This window comes from Vidua macroura, chromosome 1 (assembly GCF_024509145.1).
Source record: "Vidua macroura isolate BioBank_ID:100142 chromosome 1, ASM2450914v1, whole genome shotgun sequence".
Taxonomy (NCBI): Eukaryota; Metazoa; Chordata; class Aves; order Passeriformes; family Viduidae; genus Vidua; species Vidua macroura.
In genome coordinates, this window is record NC_071571.1 from 17,458,921 (window position 1) to 17,478,704 (window position 19,784).

Genomic DNA, 19,784 nt, shown 5'->3' on the forward strand with positions numbered 1-19,784 from the left:
AGTGAAAATAGGCTCATGACTTACATTTTCCTGTAATTGAACTAAAATTGAGACCACCACCACTGACAGTTTTAAGCAGGAATTAAATGCAATGCCTATTGGGTTAAATAAATCAGCAATCATTTGCTGCTCAGCTATTCTGACAAACATGGATAAACAATGGCACTTAGTGGACATTAAGTCTTATCTAATATTTCAGCTTTCTCTAATGCATCTTACTTGAAAAGAAGACAAAAAGAATTTGAAGTGTATTCTTTCAGAAGGTTTGGGATACCTTTATCCAATTACACTCTTTTCCTATTTTATTTCTTACAGTTACACGTTAGGGAATGAACCTTTCAGTGTCAGACAATGCTTCTGTTAGCTTAAATTGCTGTAAATATCTAAAGTTAATTAGCTTAGGTATGAGTCTGTTGCCACTGTAAGTTCTCTCATCCAGGCACTTTTCAGATCTGGAAGTGCTGACTTGAGAGGCATCTAGTCTCAGTTGTAAGATCTCAGTGACTGAGGCTGTTGGTCAGAGTGGACTCACTGCACAGAGCACAGGAAAGACTAATTTGATTTCCCTTGAGAGGGTTCTAGGATTAATCTATCAATACCGCAAGCAAGCTGAACTCAGATTTGCCACGGACGAGGGGGAGAACACAAACCCAGAAGCTGTTCCAGCCCTGCTTGAGGAAATTCTTTAAGCTTAAAGAAAAGAAATCACCTCCTGAGCATGGTAAGGACATCGGTCATGCTGCGCACACGTTTCAGCAGGCTGTCCAGCTTGTGTGGCTCCTCCTTCAGGAACCTCACAGCTTCTACCTCAATCCGCAGGATCGCTCGCATTTTATTTTGCAATGTCGGGAACTCTCCTGCAAAGAAAATAATTGTGAAGCTGAAGAGGAAATTATGAAAGCCCTGGGCAGTAAAAGATGATTGGGTGAATGTCAATTACTTGAATGTCTATCTCTCTCCAGGGGCCATGCAGCAAGCTCCCTAATCCCAGCTTTAAATCTTTTTGAAAGTGAAAGTTAATGCCTCCAGATCAAAGGCAAAACTGTTCTCTGTGGTCAAAAGAAAAGAAATAAAAGTAAAAAGGAAAAGTACACACCTTTAAGGGTAGCAACAGCTTCTCCCACTTGACGCAAAAGAAAGGCTCCATCTTCAACGTCTTTCAGTGTAACTGTCTTGCTGGAAGCAGCAGAGTCCTTCTTCAGGTCTTCAACAAATGTCTCCAGCTCACTGGCAAAATAAATAACATGGACAGACAATTTAAGAAGGACTTTCCTGCTTAAATATATGTATTTATATTATATATATATGTGTGTGTGTGTGTGTGTATATGTATTTATATATTATATATATATATATAATATATATTTAAGCAAATACATGTAAACAAATGGAGTAAACTAAACCAGAAACCTCAACTGTGGCACCTTTAGATCAGACACCACAGGCTAAACAAATGACAGGATACCATGAGGGGAAGTGAGAATGCTGGACACTCACAGCACAGGAACAGGTTTGTAACTACCCAAAGTCATTGATTTCTGTGACAGGCTGCAGATGTGCAGAGTATCTTGATGTCAGGGCAGCTGTGCTACAAAGGGCAGGTGGGCTGGTAAACAGCCAGTAGCCCTCTGGGGATACAAGTGCTTGAAGGGTACAGACACTACAGACATCCAGTACTGGTTTGCACCTTGTGTTTTCTCTTTGACATACAGAGGAATGTCCAACAGTTAGGAAACAACCCAAAAACTGGCACCAAAAGCCTCTTGATACAACCTTGTTTATATGCCAGGTACTGCTAGACAGGATCCTGTTTCTATGAACAGCCAGACTGAAACAGCAGGTGTGTGATGTGTGCAGCTCTTGCTCAGCACTTGGATTTAAGAGTGAATCACTTTGGATGTTCTTTCCAACCACTGCCATTCTGTGCTTACTCCAGCTCCATCTGGTGCTTCCTCCTCACCTTTCCCAACATTTTTTCCAGTCTTTTCATACTTCACATAAAATTTTGTAATACTGGAGACACATAAGCTGTTTTTGCTTGGGAAGGAAGCACTTCTTTCCATTTGAACTTGAGCCAACATTGCTTTATCTGGAATTTTCCACAGATACAAAAAAATTTCTCAAAAAAACCCCAATCCTGAGATGCTTTACGGGCAACTATACAAATACACGTGTAAACACCTTAGAAAGATCATCTCTTGAATATCTAGGAGAAATTAACTTCTATTAAAATGCCAAATTTACTCACAGGAATATTCTAGGAAGCAGTTTAATTGCAAATAGAAAAAATGCAATGGAAACTCTGAACTGACAAATCAGCTACTCATTTGAACCTAATCTTGGGCATCATTTTTTGCATCCATCAAGGATCAGTTTTGCAATTGCTGTAAGAGAATCAAGGTACAAGAGAATTGGCAGGAAAGGGGTATGAGAAGCCTGCCCTCTGCACCATCTGCAAGTCTTGCATTTCCACATATTTCCCTTTCACTGCCATGCAAAGCCAGTCATTTCCCAGACCTGTCTCAGTGGGGAAGAAAAGTAGGTGGCCAGTAATGGAATAAAAATAAAGGAAATTCCTTACAGCACTACTGTACATGTAGGTCAATTTAAACTGGAAGCACAGTCCTACAGAACAATCCATGGCAACACAACAGTATTTCTCATACACAGAGGAACAGACATCAGGATCTGCATCTGAACATTAAGCATGCACAGCAAAGAGTTAATTTCAATCCAAAATGAAGAACTTTAGAAGCTAAAAAATTATTTTGAATTAAGAATCATAAGTTGTGTCTGAACAGATCACAAACAAGTGGAGGTAAATGACCCTGTTCCCACTTTAAGACCACTTCTCCCAGTGACTCTGCCTTCAGAAAGCTGGGGGAGTCCGAGTTCCCCCCAGCTCAAGCAGACTTGCAGGAAACAATCCATCGGACCACACGATGGCAGCAAGGGAACACTTCTAAGGGTGTTTTTCCAGTGGCAGAGGCTGCTAAAATGCAGGTATCTGCTGTCTCTGCCTGCCTTTGCAATACAGGGCACAGACACACTCTAGCAGGAACTGGAGGAAGAATGTGGCCGTCTGTCACTGTCACTAAGGCAAAGGCTCCTGCTCCACAGGACAGTGCTCTGCAGTCAGGCATCCTCCCTAGTCTTCATGCCCTGGTATTGGCACTGAGGCTGGGCAGTGCTGCTTTGGGAATCATGGAATCAAACTTTGGAAACTTTTGGAATCAAAGTGCTGCTTTGGGAGAAGGGTATCCCTTCTCTTCTCTTGAAAGAAGAGAAAGGAAAACACAGAACAGTTTACAATGTTTGAAGGACTCTAAGGTAGCTGACAGTGGCCCACTTTCCCCTTTGTTCTTTGATCAGGAATGGAAGGGTCATCACAAATCCCTTTGATTCCATATACTGTCAAACAAGACAACTGATCCTGGAATTACCCAGGGGATACCACATTACACTGCCTCATGTTGCTAACTGCAAGGGAAAAGAAATTTAATCCCTTAGGACCCACAGACTGAAACAGACTTGGTGGTCTCTAGAATTTCTCTCCTCTCACTGGGGAAAACACTTGGCTTTACAGATTGGCCTGAGCAATTTAGCAAGAGATGCACATTAATGCAGTTTCAGAAGGCTAATATAAGAGAAATAATTTTTCTGCATCTATATTCTACATGGGGAATTTGAGGCAACTCTTGTCCTGAGATCTTTCTTTAGGCAAAAAAAGCCTCAGAGAATCTGTCTCAGACTGCAGTATCAGTAGAACAGGCTACAAAACAAACTGACAAAATGAATGGTAACAAATCACCCAGACCAGATGGTATTTGCCCAGGAGTTCTATAGCAACTCTAGGCTGAAACAGCTGAACTATTAATGCTAAGCATCTAACTTCTTGATTAAAATTGCCTTGGAACCAGATTAGCAGAAAGTGTCATAAATTATACAAATAACATTTTTTAATGGTATGAGGATATCATGGGAACAGTACTCTGGTGACACTGACACTTAGGTGTGATGGATAGGTATCAAAATTCAGAATAAACATTAAAGAATCAATGAACAATGGATAAATTTGCTGTGTTAGGTAGGAGTTAACATGGTTTGTATAAAATGAAGGTAAGTCTCACAAATCCACAAACAACAGAAGCTTGGAGACAAAGTATACCACAAAAGGCTTTCAGCAAGGTGTTTGAGGAAAAGCTTTCAAGAATGCAAAGTTGCCATGGGACAAGAGGAAATTTTTTCATGGATAAAGCACTGAAGCAAAGATAAGGGATCAATGAACAGCTAACTCAATGAATGTACTTTGCTGGTGGGTTCCACAGGGACCACTGCTAGGGTTGGTGCTTTTCAATATACTATAAATAATTTAGAAAAAAGGATGAATAATAAAACAAAAAAAAATCTCATAAGGCTATTATATTATTCAGGGAAATGCAAATGAAAGGTGGCTGCAGAGGACTGCAGATGGACCATCTGGTACTAACTGACCAGAAAACACCAAAGATTAAATTAACTCTTGATACCTGTAAAGTGTGCTCATGAGAAGAGGAGAACTGAAACCAAAATCAATCCCACCTAAAACCAATAACCTCCCAAAACCCTAAGGTTTTATATACAGTGATGACCTTAGAACTGATGATCATCCATTGTGAGTGAGATGTTGGACACTTAATGTAAAGCTCCCGTGGAACAAGAGGACAGGGAGATCACACCATGCACGAGGTCACGGTGTGCCTGCATCCGACAAAGCTGTTGCAGGGCTCTCCTGTCTCCCCATCCCCATCCCACAGCTGTGCACCACAGAAAGGGCAAAGAGAAAGGCAACAGGATGATGAAATGTAGAGAAAGGCTTCTAGAAGCCTTAGCTAAGCAGACTAAGACTTCTCAGGCTGGAAAAGGCATGAGTGGGGGAAGAGGGAGTGGAAAGGGAGTGGCTATAATAACATAATGACTAGCCTGGCAAGGGTGAATATTCTGCTGTGTATTATTTAAGAATCTCGGGATTGATTGACAGATGAACAATTCCAAAACAAATGAAAGAGATTCTTCTGATATAATCCCCAAGTATCTGCTACTACTACCTCTCCCACATTGCTAAGTGAAGTTTTGTTCTCATGGAGCATGGTTATTATTATTTAAAAAATCTGATACTTTTCCTAACAAAGTATAAATTGTAAGCTACTGTGGATTGTATCCAATTGAACAGATTGGATGTGACTATAATTTAAATACTGTGCTTATAACTCCCTTCTATTAAAGTGCTTAAAATCTACAATATAGAGTGGTCACACCTCTAACATGCTTGTTATGACATAAATACTTCATAACTTAATGTATCATGACATAGTAATTTGCCTTTGGTAAATCTTAAATCTAGTATCTGCAAGTGCTATACATAACATCTCTAATGTTGAGTCAAAAGACTAGATTGAAAAAAACCTACACATTTAATTCTGAGTGTGTATTTCACTGTCACAAGTGAACATAAACACTATGTTTAACAGGTTTCATTAGAGACCCTCTGAACTGTAATCCTGCTACAGTTGTGACACACATGGACATACTTCTGTAGGCACCATTATGAATCTGTTGAGCAAAATTTCTGCTCAACAGAATGATTGCTTTGAAATGCACACCAACATTTCTGCTGTTTACAACATGGAACAGCCAATATGTTTATTTCCTTATTTCACAGAATCACAGAATGGGTAGGGTTGGAAGGCACCACAGTGGGTCATCTGATCCAACCTCCAAACTGAAGATCAAGTAACAATCTTCAATTGCAGAAGGAAGGACTTTTTAAGCTGAGATCTACCACCTAAGAGTAGTAAATACACTTTTGCAAGTATTGCAGTAATCGTTAGATTCCAGTGTCTCACATGAAGACAGTCTACTGATTTAGTCTTATGATTTAGGAAAGATCAAGAGGGTGACAGTTGAAATCCTAAAAGATGGCAAATTTTGTGCCCTGTTGCTTTGCATTTGTTTGTACATCTGCATGGGATCAGTTTAGTTGTAAATGCCTATAAAGAATATTAACCTTTTTCTCAATAATGTCAGTGACATTTGATGTGTAATTTTGTGCTGTATGCTCTTACTATGAACAGCCATCAGCTACTGAAATGATTGCTGTCAGATGTACTTTTCTGTTGGGCTCTGACCCTGCAAATGAGCAAATACATGACAAAGGAATCTCACTGGACAAAAGTGATTAAAAATAAATGTTTGTTTCTAGCTTGTCTCTAAAAGAGGTGAAGTAACATTTGAATGATTTAAGAAATTTTCCTGTAACTTTAACAAATGAAGTAGCACAGAAGTAGCAGAAACTATGGGAACAGGAAAAACTCCAAAACCTGGTAAAACAGAACCATATTGCAATCCAAGTCCTATCCTTAATGAACAGCTGTAACAGCGAATGCCATTGGCACTTGACCTCACTCTGTATCCATGTTATGAGTCAATGCCATAAACAGCCATCACACAAATTGCTCTTTCCATAGAGAACAGACAATATAGGAACTTGGCAATGAGCTACACAGGAGTGAAGTGAGGAACAGGAAGGGCATTACTTAAAACTACAAATCAGCTGAGAGGATTAATTACACTAGCACGGACCATTACTACACGTTCAACCTTTCTTCACAGAACTCTCCCTTAGTAACACCCAACCTTCTCTTTACAGATGCACCTTTTTTATTACAAAAAGTATTAATCTGACAACTTATTGATCAATAGGAAGGAATTTACTCTCTTCAGCTGTCCGGAACTGTACTCTATGGCTCTTCAGTCATAATTTCCAATGACAAGCTGACTAGAATTTTTTTCTCTATTATGGAGCAATTCTTTAGGTGTGAAATGCAGCAATGAGAAATGATTAGTTATATAACATCTTAAAAATGTGAGTGTTAGAATTAGTTAAACTGTTTATTAATTTCAGCTTTATCTTGCCTCCTGCTGACTCTGAACTAAATCAAACAACTTGATCCCACCAGTCTTGGTGGGCCAAAGTTCTGAGGAAAAAAACAGAATCTTCCAAAGGGACTTTGCAACAAAACAAGCTATGCAGTTAAGCAGATGGAAACTTCAGTGAATACAGTTTAGACAAGGACTGGCATTGTTGACTGTAATTAAATTTCACTCCTCTATTTGAACTTCCCCTACCTCTCCCATGCAGTAGCCAAAGCATTTACTATTGAAATCTGATTTTTGTACTTAAAGCCAAACTCATTACCTTCCTTTGAATCCCTTTGCTCTTGAGGAAATTGCTCCCTCCTTCCCTAAAGCATAATACATAAGGCTGAAGGGGGAACTAGGGTAGAGGGAGGCTTTCAGAACACAGGGGTGGGCATGGCCTTAGTCCTCTCCCTTTACAGGGGACTTCTGAAGAGGCAGAAACTCTTGGTACTGCTGGGATTTACCCAGTGGGCTGTGCAGAGAAGGACTCCCAGTCAGGACCAGTGAGTTGAACAACACAGACATGGTTTTACAGCCAATGTGATACACGACAAGGAAACATAGTTAGAACAGCATATACAAATGCAGTTTACCTGGTGGTAGAAGTTTCTACTTTATGGAAGAAAAAGATAGGCAAAAGCAACAATTTGAAGAGGTTTCTCAACCCACCATAACTTCTTTACAATCTTTTCTTCCTCGCTGAGGTATTTCTGCCTGTCTTGTTCCACCAGGTTGCGCTGTCGCTGCACAGGATCTTCAAGTCTCTTCACTGTTTCGATCACTTTGCCATTGATTTCTAGCTCTGCTTTCTTCACCATTGCCCTCAGCATCTCCTGGTTCTGCAGCTGTTGCAGAAAAGAAATCAACTTCAGTTTTTCCTGCTTGACTGACATCCCTGGCAACAGAATACACTGCAGAGCTCAGAAGGTTAGGATAAATACCATCCTACAGTGAGTGAGTGTTTTCACCTTCTCTCCCCCTCTTTAGCTGTACCTATAAACATTATTCCATCTATATATATAACTTCCAGTTTCAAACTGATAACCAAATATGTTGGGATCAGTATATCACCTTCAATGCATAACTTCTGCATGGATTGTGGCCCCTTTATTCTGCTTGGTTCAACATGAATCAAGAATTAATTACACCTCACGAGAATGCCGGATGCTTGACTTCCCCTTTCCATGTATCTCACACAAGCTTATGCATCTCACAGCCAATACGTGCCTAGTGGATAATCCCACAAATTAATGTCATGGCTGGAATGCACTGCTGTTTTCAGAATGGAGATTTTCAGTCTCTCAAGTGGCAGAGGAAGGACTGTAACATGTGGTCTAATTTGGTACAGGTATACAGCTCGTCTGCAATACATAAAACCTCCTTTACCCACCAGAAAAAAAAACCCTTTATAATACAGCAATTTTCTGAGAACTTCAAGTCACACCTTCTTTCTTGTCTTAGCCTGATGGTAAGTAACTCAAGTATTAATTGTCTTGCTGATAGTAAGCTCCGGGAGCAAAACAGAGGTAAGAATGCAAACTAGGCTGTACTCTTCTGTGGGTAGCCCTGGAGCAGCTATGAGCCACACTCACAAACCAAACCTGTTTAAGTCTGTTACGCAAATCACAAGATTCAAAGTGATAAGCAGGACTCCACCTAGTCACAGTTTTAAGATACAGGCAACATGAACACAACTCTGTTAGCCCAGGAGCCATTTCATACTGTAAGACTTTAAAAACCACCTGTATTAATTGGGAACAAAATTCCCATTTTAAAACTAGCACTTGAACTGTCAGTTGCCTTCTAAACATCCAGGCTTAACAACCAAATCACATTTAACACACAAAATAAACCTATGACCTAACAGGAAGAATCATAAAAATGGGATACCTACAACACAGTATAATGTAGTAAGCCTTCTCCAAAATCTATTTAAGAGAATTCATGAGAGTTAAAAAAAAAAAAAGTGCCTTTGCTGAGACAATTCTTTCCAACCAATATGGGCACAAGAGAAACAAACTCAGTTCCTCTTCTCTCTTCTCCAACTACACAACTACAATGAGAGGGAGGGTAACACCTCACTGCAGGGGGATGTGTGTGTGTGTGTGTGTGTGTGTGTGAAATCTGAGCTGTGACAAGCAGGAGCTAGCTCAAATTCAGATAAAGAGAAGTGTTAGTAGTTAGTGAAAATATGAAGCTGAAAACATTTCAACAGCACAGAACTATATAAATAAAACCTAGATTATTTTGAAGACAATGTGTATTTTCCCCATTATGGGAATAGTGTTTGGATTTGATAAATTAAAATCTCTTACTGCAGGGCCAGCACAACTATCTGAGATACACACTTCTTTCATTGTGTCATATTTTCAAGTAGGAAAACCTAAATGAATGAATAAATGAGTGAATGAGCATGTGACACTTCAGTCATACAATTTATTCCCAGCTCTTTAAAAAGTGAGGAAATTTGACACATGGAAGTGAGTTAGCATCTGTGAAACAACTGATCCGAGGTCAGTGAGAAGGTCAGTAACAGAGTTAGACTTAAGTCTCAGGTGTCCAGAATTTAAGTCCTTGATGTTCCTCAGCTGGTAACAGGGACTTCCACTAATAGCAAAACTGAGTGTGTGTGAGTGTATGAGGTTGTGAAATGGCAGGCACATGTTTTTTCCTATTATGGGGGTATGTAGAGGAGCTATATTTATTGTCGTGATGTATACAGCTAAGGTGTTTGTCACCTCCATTTATGAAGTGCTTGAACAATACCAGGAAGTTTCAGTCATAAAAGTTCATCTATTTCTGCTAATAAGGATAGGCAATAAAAATGTAACACAGCAAGATTCCAAAAAATCTTGTATGTTGAAGACTCCCAAACCTCAGTGTTTGGAGTGAGCTCTTTAAATTTGGGACATGACTCAGTCTTGGTCTCAAAGAAATGTTTTTACTATTTCTATGAAAATTCATGCAATAATTGGCTAGTTATAGAAAACCTGAGTTTGTTCATGCTTGGGGAACAGGGTCAGAAGACGAGAAGGGAGAGGTACATAGGGGTTCAGAGAGACAAAGGAAAGAACTGTGGGAGGGGAGCAATTGTGTCAGTCAGCAGCCAAAGGACAGCATGAGGCAGGGAGAGCAGGAGCACAGGGAGAGAGCTGTGGCTCAGAAGGAGAAGGCACTCTCTGGCCATCCCATTTACCTCCATGTTCTGGTACTGAACTTCATTCTTACCTTTCTTCTGCCAGCAGAATCAGATGTGACACTCCCTGGCTAAGTGCACACCCCACTTGCCCCTCTGACCACCTCTGCTAGTTACTCCACCAGCTCAAACAAAAGATGTTTTATGGATTTGCCATAGTTATGCTGGTTCCACTCAACAGAACCTCTTGTACTATAAGCTTGCTTGAAAACAAGCCAAATAAACCATCTTAAACATTCATTCTTGAAGACGCTTTCTTGAAACAGTACTGAAGTTCTAAAGGCACGTGCTAAAAGTAGGGAAAACCAATACAGGCTTTCCTGTCACGAATAAATGGCAATTACTTGCTAATTAGAGTTACCTGACCTTGTAACTCCAAGAAGCAATCAAACAGAAACAAATTTAGCATGCTTTTTTAGAATTCTAGCATCCTCTCATACATTCCTGTAGCAACATATTTCTCTCTCTCTCAAGATTTTTCATAGAAGTGCACAGAGAGAAAGGAAGAGAAAACAATTTTTATTTCTACTCCTTGTTTTTCTCATGTGGAATGTGCTTAGAGAATTGTTTACCTAGGGTGATTCTGGTGAAGATTGTTTGGGCCTGATGGCCAATCAGATCCACCTGTGTCTAAGCTGTTGCGAACAAGGTCACAAGTTAAGCGTAGTTATAGTAGTTAGAGAAAGTATGTAGTTTTAGTATCTTCCTTTATATAGTATCTTAATATGTTATAGCATAGTTATAATAAAGAAATCATTCAGCCTTCTGAACTGAGTTAGACATCATCATTTCTTCCCATTAAGTTCACCTACATTTTACAATACATTCTTTACCCTTGGTTCTCACTTTCAGCCTCATCAATCTCTCCAGATACCTTCCTTGCCCCTCTTCTTCACCTTGTGCTTCAGCCATTACTTGTCACTGCTCTCACACAACAAGTACCTCAGCCCTGCCTCTGGTACTCACTCCAAGAATGATCTGATAACTAGTTCAGTTCCCTTTGAACCAATTATTATCTATGAGACAGGTAACTAGAAAACCAAGTATTAGTTCACAACCCTGCTCCTCATTAGGAGACAAGTATGACCTGCCCAATGGGAGCTTCCCACCTCCCCATGAACTCCAGTGCACAGCCACAAACAGCAGCTGGCTGCCTGCAGCTCAGGACCTCTGTAGAATCTAAACACCTAGTTCCTGAAGTTTGGTACCATTAATTGATTAAAGCCAGCATCTCCAGTTCTATAATGCAGCTCAGAATATATTTGAATTCTAAGTCAAAGTTACACTTGTGAAACTGAGTATCATATACCATTTATGAAAGTGTTGCTATTACAGTTTCTGTCCTTTCTGCAGCACTCACTTCCCTGCAAACGGTGCCCTGAGAGAAGGAAAAGGATGCATGCATACACCTTCCTAATGGGGAACATTAATCATATCTAACTGCGTCCCCTTAAAGTGAGTTCAATTAAAGAAAAGAAGGAATAGACGAAAAAATCCAGTCCACATGCAAGCTAATGATATAAACCATGTACTCCAAGGCTTGGTTCAAACCTGCTACTAAGAGTTCTCAATACCTGGGAGCACAGAATGAACAATGCCACTAAAGTCATTCTTACCAGTGACAAATCCATTCAGGACAAAGGCTGGGTTACAGCCCATCTCTTGCATTGAGAAAAACTCCACAGCACCATGAAGCTAGTCTGTCCTGAATGTCTCTGAAAATCAGAGCACTTAGAACATGCAAGAGGTGTACACAGCCTCTAGCAACAGCCATAAGATAAATGTCTGTGTGCTACGAATCTCTGTTCAAAATCCAACCACATCTTAACTTTTTGGTGGCATCTTACAATGTATGTTTATCTGGTGTGTGAATCAATAAATTTGGATCCATTGCTGCTGGATATGGTTTAAAAAGAAGATTTTGCCAGCACAAACAAAGGATACACAAATGAATGGGTCTTTTCTATCATGTATTTCTCTGATTCTATTAAGAAAATTAGTATGAACTTACGGTGGTAACATCAATTGAAAATTAAACAATAGACAATATTAAACATAGTTTTATGTCCTGATCCTGTTTCTTAGTTATCCTGCCAAATTTTGTGCCTGTGCAATCTTTTTCATTTTTTGAAGTGTTTCTTCTAGTCTGTCACTGTATAAAAAATTCACACAAACAGGAACAAACTGACTGCCAGACCAGGAGAAACAGTGAAATTGAAAAATAGGAAGCACTGTCAAACATGAAATGAAAACAATCTGGGAAACCAGAAAAATACTTTTTCCCTTCTACTTATAATTATTTTTGAAAAAAACATAGCACAACATATTTCATTTAAAATGTGATATTGCAACACTCTTTAGTTTAAAACACCGCCTGTTTCACTTGCTGCCCTACAAATTGTGAGCCTTTTTTTCAAAATAGTTCAGGAATGCCATGACAGAAACTCTCATCGATGGAATTTATGTGTAACATACCAAAGTTTCCCTTGAGCTACAGGTTCTTCCAACTGACTTTCAAAATTTCTCAACTTCCCACTAGCTCAATGCACCAAGTTTGCTATAATTTCAGAATTAAAGGAAGCCAGCCAGAGTTAATGAGCACACTCGGGATATGTCCTTTTTCCCTTCTCAAGACCTCCTTGGCAGCATTGATTTGTGCAGATGGTAAAAACTTTTTCACTCCTGTGTGCCACAATGTTAGGTCTGATCAAAAGCAAAGCTTCTGCCCCGGGCAGGGCCACAGAGACAAAGCTCAGCTGGGGAAAGGCCACCTCCTTGGTGGGCAGCCCTGTGAGAAGGATGAACTCCCTGCCTCCAAGCAGCACTGCAGCCTCCAGCCACTTTGAGGCCACATGCTGAGCACAACTGGGGGCCAGACCAAAGGCATTTGCCAAGAGCTGCATTTGGCACATGGTGTGGAGAAGGACAGAGGGGCTGCAGTGGTTTGCAGCACAAATGTGGAAAAATATGCACTTACACATAATGTGCCAGGGCAGAGATCACATGCCAGTGTCTTCAAATCAGATGGGGAACACGATGGCTGGCACGTAGGCAGCACTGCTGAGAACAGCTTTTGAAAGGGACATTTGCTATTGGAGCATACTCATCATAAACCGAAAATATAAATACATGGGAGCTGTATCACAGGCAGAAGTCACCTGACACAACTCTTTGCTCCAAACATCTTCTGCCATCTCTGCATTCCCAGCAAACAGAGCACAGGATGTTGTCACAGGACCTTCAGTTGGACACATTTTCCTATACTGATGTTTACCTCACCCTTCTGCTCCTTTGCTCTATGACTGGTTCATAATTTAATTTCCTTTAGATAAGGAGGTGAAGGTAAAACATGCTCTGAACTCTGATTTGTATTATCATTATTTTGTTCTAAAATTTATCGGCAAATCAAACGTGATTCACATGGTACCATCACCCTGGTTATAAAACCAGTAGCTGCAGCCCTACAGTAGCTAACATGTGTTGTCACTTTCTGGGTAAGGAGGACTGGCAGAGTACTGAAGCTTCCCCCACTGTCCACTTTGTCTTACAAGAAAGTGCTCTGCCTTCTTTTCCATCTTCTGAGACAATACACAGTGCTCTTCAATTTCCAATCAAGTAAAAGGCTGAAGACCTGTACAGCTGCATATGCTTATTTTTACAGTGTCTGAGATGAACAGTATATATTTATATTTGCAGCATGACTGCATGTGCCAACATAGTATTTCTGTTAACTCTTCATTGGTTGTATCCTTTCTTGCAGGTTTTGAGGTGTTGACATGTATTAGGAAGGTATCGTTGAAACCTGAGTGTAAGTAGGACACAAACCTTTGCAGCAACTTTACCATGTTTCTTACTGTTCAAGTTGGCTATTTTTCTGGATTCTGTAAATACAGGACTCAAACTCTGCCTTAATGCATATCTACTGATCCTCAGCTACATTTGGGTTTTCTGACATCAAAGTTGTTTATTCAGGGACTTAAGATCTGTCTCAACTGTAAACAGTATGGAGCAGGAACATGGTTCTTCTGGCATGTTTATACAGCACATAGCATAGCAGGGTCCAAACTGTAATCACAGACTTGATATTACTGTAATATAAATAGTGCTTTAATGTATAGGGTATCCAACAAAGCTAGAAATGTTTTTTTTTTTTTTTTTTGCAATATCTGAGCAGCAGTAGTTTAACTGAGCTAAATCTCACACCTCAAGGACTATGTAAACTTTTGTGTCTGTAGTAGTAGTTGTGTCTGCCCTTTGCTAGAACTCTGCTACTGAGACTCACTTGTACAAAAGGTAAAAGAGAGAAAAAGAGAGAGGGGGAAGGAGGAAAAAAGGCATTTGCTGACAACCCACCTTTTTCCCCAGCATTATCCAGATAATCGTACCTGTAGCTGCTTCATCTGATGCAGCTGCAGCCGCAGATCCGACACGTTGCGTTTCATACCGTGCAGGCTGACGTGCATTGCTGGGGCTCCAGCGGGGTGATGGATGACAACTGACTCCACAGCTCCCACTGCATTCTTCCCCCCAGGTATGTTGGCAGCACCTGCAATAAGCAGCAGTACAGGTTGAGTACACAGCAGAGAAAGTGCAAACATGATCCCTCCTCTGCCCACTGAATCCTCAGGTATTTCACACAGATGGACGAGAAAAGCAAATGACGGATGCGAACAGGGGACTGGCACCTCCTTATCCAATATATTTTGAGGGAAGCCTGCACAGTATCAGAGTGTATCTTTGCTGGAACCTCAGTTGTACTAGAGCACTGCATTACTCCAGGACTGCTTTCTACCACATGTAGTGGAGATAGGATAGTAAGTTGTAACTCCGGATTACACAAAACAGCAACAAATCAAATTGGTTCTGAAAGTAACTTTGGGACTGTCCTCCCAGGAGATGTCTGAGACCAAGTTTATGCAAATTCATTCATAGGACTCCTGAACTACGTATTTGTTGATTAATCATCACAGGAGATGGATTCAGTCAAGCTGCCAAATATGGGGAAAGAGTTCTATAGAAAATCTTGCTTCACTGCGTAAAGGACAACTGCATTATTTGTACCAGGTATCTCCAGCAGCAACCCTATAAAACCAGAGAAATTAAATGATGGTGTGGCAGAGGCTCTCCAGCCAAGTTGCATCCACCCCACTCCCTTTTAGTCAGAAAGGAATACAGCATAACACAAGGAAATGAGCTGAGCCACACTCTGAAAATAATCATTGTTGTCCTCACAAAACTTTCTTTGTTAAAGAATGCTGTTCCTCTGCACAGGAACAATGCCAAGCTTGTTCTTTTCAGTCTCAAGTACCTGGGAAGAAGCTCTATTTAGAGAGAACAAGCAAATTCCAGCTCATCAGCTAATAGAAATGTCAGCTCCTTCTCACATTTTGCACTTACACACCCATATTCTTCAAATTTTTTTTCTAATGTGTCCCTTCCCCCCTCCCCAGCAGACAAAATGACAGACTATCATTATGACAAACTTCATTTTTTAAGTCCAGTACTACATAGTCCTGCAAATTCTTCTCATCATCACACTGCCAAATCCACCTTATTCCTTGATCCCAAATGGCACAGATGGCTGCTGCTCCCTGAACTATGGCCCCTCACTACAAGAAAGACATTGAGGTGCTGGAGCATGTCCAGAGAAGGGCAACAAAACTGGTGAAGGGTCTGGAGCACACTGGTGAAGTGTGATGAGCAACAGCTGAGGGAGTTAGGGGTGCTCAGTCTGGAAAAAAGGAGTCTCAACGTCGTTATTGCTCTCTACAGCTGCCTGAAAGGGGGCTGGAAGGAGATGGGAGTTGGTCTCTTCTCCCAGGTAACAAAAAATAGGACAAAAAGAAATGGCCTAAAGTTACAGCCAGAGACATTTAATATTAGGAAAAATTTCTTCACTAAAAGGGTCATCAAGCATTGGAAGAGGCTGCCCAGGGAGGTGGTTGAGTCACCATCCCTGAAGGTATTTAAAAGATGTGTAGATGTGGTGTTTAGGGACCTGGCCTGGTGGTGGACTCGGCAGTGTTAGGTTAATGGCTTGACTGGATGATCTGGAAGGTCTTTTCCAACCTAAATAATTCCATGATTCTATTCTATTATTAGGTCATTCCCTACTTCAATTTCATCCTTCTCTATGATTAAAAAAAAGAAAACTGAAGAAACAGAAAATAGCTCATCAATGGTTTTACACAGGGATTTTGGTCATCATCTGCTCCCACAAGCACACGTTCTATCAAGTTTAATGAAATCAAACAAAAACCAGTGTTGTGAGCTTTGCCTGCTGAAGGCAAATTTTCAGTGCACTGAAGCGCATGACACATCTTCTGTCTGGAATGAGTATGACTCCCAGAGTGGGAGGTTCTCTCCCCATGCTCTCATCCCTTGTAGTCTTTTGAACTATTCCTCCAAATGTCCTGACTACAGCTCAGCACAATAACACACCGTTACTCCTTTTCCAACAGGTGTGGATACCTCAAATACAACCTTTGCAAAATTCATCTGGGGGAAGCATTCTTAAAGGATGGAAATCACACCAGCCTATTTTTATTTTTTAAAAAAGAATTTTTAAGAATCCTATTTGTTACTTTACCTTCATTTGCAATTCTGCTCAATAAAAGCACAGGCCCCTCTGGCTGGATCCATGCTACATACAGTGTGCCATGCCATGGGCTTCTGGAGACATGCTCAGACAAAAAGCTCTTCCAGCTTGGTGCCTGCTGTTGTAATGCTACACTGTCCCTGAACCTGCTCCAGCTAGATCTGCTTGGTGCTTCAACGACAGCACTCGTCAATTACACTGCTGAGCAAGCTGCTGCGCATTTTTGCTATACTCCAGTATGATTCAATGGTCTCTTGACTTTCAGAGAGCTCCTTAACAGAAAGCAACACTCAAGAAATAAACAGTCCTTGTTCACTGCCATTATGTACCCACTCCATGCTTCAGTCTAATGTATGCTAATACTTATCTGTCTACATGTACACTGCAGTTTCTCCTACAGTCAAGCATCTATTTCCCTCCCACAGGCACTATTTTTTGCCTTTTTTGTTTAAGAGAATGGTATTTAGTTCATAAACCTTACAGACAGAAACCACCAGAGAGTCTGAAAAATGTGGATAAGCCTCCAAGATTTCTGATCCCCAGCCACAAATCTGGACTATTTTTGAAAGCACACCTACCTTTCTGCTGTTCTTTGCCTCAAGCAAAAGCTCCAAAACCTCAGCCCCTGACCCTGTGATGAGGCTGCCAAGGCATGAATCAGACCCCACAGTCCCTCCCCCCATGCTGGACCCCAGTCAATTCACATATTTTCTCAGGAAGGGGTGCCTGCTTTCCTTTTAGTGTAGATGGACTGTGATCTGCTTCTGTAAGCAATAAATGTCTCCAACTCCCTCCAAAGCAGCTCTCCTCCTCACTGCTGCCTCAGCCACCTCTTTTCACCATTAGGTGCTCTTGGCTGCCACAGTGTCCCTGCTGCAGAGTGCCCAGAGCCTGGGAAACATGCAGTGGGACTACAGACTCCAGCGGGTGTGAAACACAGGACACTGTGTGAGCAATAACGATCAGCAGCTGATTTCTCACAAATTCATATTTTCATCAAGAAGAATAAAAGGGCAGCTGAATGAGGGGCTGCTTCATCTAGGGAGTGTAGCTCACTGTTGGAAATAGTCCCAGGCTGTAGCTTTGTGATTAGATGTGAGGCCAGATGGATTAAAGGGAAAGAAACAGCACTGGCTCTTGGGTTTTTAAATAAACCCCTTCTTGAGCTAGGTAAGGGGAATTCAACCTCCCACCATAATTTCCTAATATGTACAAATAAAAAAGTTAGCTTTTTACAAAGGCTAATGAACTACACTGCCATTTTAGAGTACAAAGAGAACTGAAGTGCAGAAAGAGGAAAGGTTTGCTGTGTGCTCAGGGGATAAGGAACACGACTTCTACTCTCTGACACCTGACCTTTGCAATGGCTGCAAAGACATTGCTCTCCTTCTGTTTTCCAGATTTTTTTCTTTCTAAAATGCTAAGATTTTATTTCGAAGCAGTTGGCACAAAAGGCCATCAGAAGACACTCCACAATTTTTTTTTTTTTTTTTTTTCACAAATAACTAATCTAATTAAAGAGACACAATATTTTCAAGCATTATTTGGAGAGACGTGACAGTTACTAGATGGCACTAAATCAGCCTCAAAATAATAAACTATTCTATATATACATTAGTATGCAACTTCACCTCATTGACCCAAAATTAATTCCGGATCATATTTTGTCTGCAAATGCTGACAGAGTTCTAAGACTAGCATGATCTGTCTTTGAATCTGAGATAAGCAAGCAGATATAGACAATGATTTAATTCAGAGGTCATCATAGCAAGAGTCATGCACGTGAGAAGGGCACACAGATATGCACAGACGACAAGACAGTTCACAAAGAACGAGGAATCAAATCTGAGCCCTATGTTTGTAATACTTCCCCCTGCTGCCATCTCCCTCTTGTTTTGTGATATTTCTTTTCTTGGTAATCCATGAAACAACTGATCCCAATTTAATAAATGAATCCAGGATTTAGTCTATCAATCAATCCCCAGCTGATGAACAAAAATATGACAGAAAAGAGAGTGTGTAAGTATTTCTCAGGGTATTTGTTAGTAATCTCTTGGTGACTCTTACTAGTATGGTTTGGTTTTAGAATCACGTGTTGTTTCTAGGAGTTCCTTGATGCCATTTGTGTCTCAGGAACTGAAGATCTTTATAAGGATTCAGAGATGGAATTTCTCCTGACATTAGCAGAAGAGACATAGCCAGTCTGTGGAGGGTTACTGCTCTTTGAACCCATCCCCCATGAAAGAACTGAGCCTAAAGCAATAAAAGATAAGAAATGCAGACAAGCATTGTCATTCCAGACTCATCTTCCTCAGTGAAAAAGCTGGGTTTCTTCAGATTCCTTAATATTTGGGGCTAAAGAAGTCACTGGCTTCTACAGACCAGCACAGCAAAAGCAAGTTAAATACAACACTTTGGTTCCTATGACATACCAAACAGAGTATTCACAATCTAGCTATATAGAGTTATCTAGGGTTTAGAAATTTTGGTTTCTTTCCCATCCCAATGGATGTAGTCTATTTTTTGCACAAAGGTCTCCTATCATTGGAACACATACTATAAAATACAATGTTGGTTCAACATTGATGACACAATATTAACTTGCACAGATGTTTTATTTTTTAGAATGGGAAGCAATTCAATTTTTGCTTATCAGAGTTCTAGAAAGGACTGTTCAATCAACATTTTATACCACTTTGTCTTTCAAATAGTCTCTGAAAGTGCTAAAACTGATATCTCCAGTGCACAGTTGTCAAGTGGAATTGTAAAGTGAGAGTCACTGCCTAAATGGCTATATGTAATAAAGATTGGGTTGAATTGAAGAACAAAACAGCAGTCAGCAGAAGTGTCTCTAGCTTCTGCTGGTGTGTTTGAACCCAAGCATATTTACAAAAAGGAGAAACATTCTGTAGTATATTCTGGCACACTGCCTTATTTTCAAGTAAGCCAAACTGCATTGACTCACTGGACCATGTCCTGAGCAATTCCAGGAACAAAAGTGTGAAAATATTCCATTATACAAGACTATCC

General features: G+C 40.5%; 1 protein-coding gene across 4 annotated transcripts in view; it reads right to left on the bottom strand.

Annotated features, from left to right (window-relative positions):
• The window catches only part of KIAA1217 (KIAA1217 ortholog), a 178,134-nt gene that overhangs the window by 18,866 nt on the left and 139,484 nt on the right, over positions 1 to 19,784 (bottom strand). For all 4 annotated transcript variants that reach the window (XM_053980344.1, XM_053980333.1, XM_053980326.1 and 1 more), the window contains 4 exons: positions 14,542 to 14,702; positions 7,630 to 7,805; positions 1,097 to 1,227; positions 710 to 857 (listed from right to left, as the gene is read on the bottom strand). In XM_053980344.1, coding sequence (XP_053836319.1) covers positions 710 to 857; positions 1,097 to 1,227; positions 7,630 to 7,805; positions 14,542 to 14,702 — 616 coding nt within the window. The remainder of the gene's footprint in view (positions 1 to 709; positions 858 to 1,096; positions 1,228 to 7,629; positions 7,806 to 14,541; positions 14,703 to 19,784) is intronic.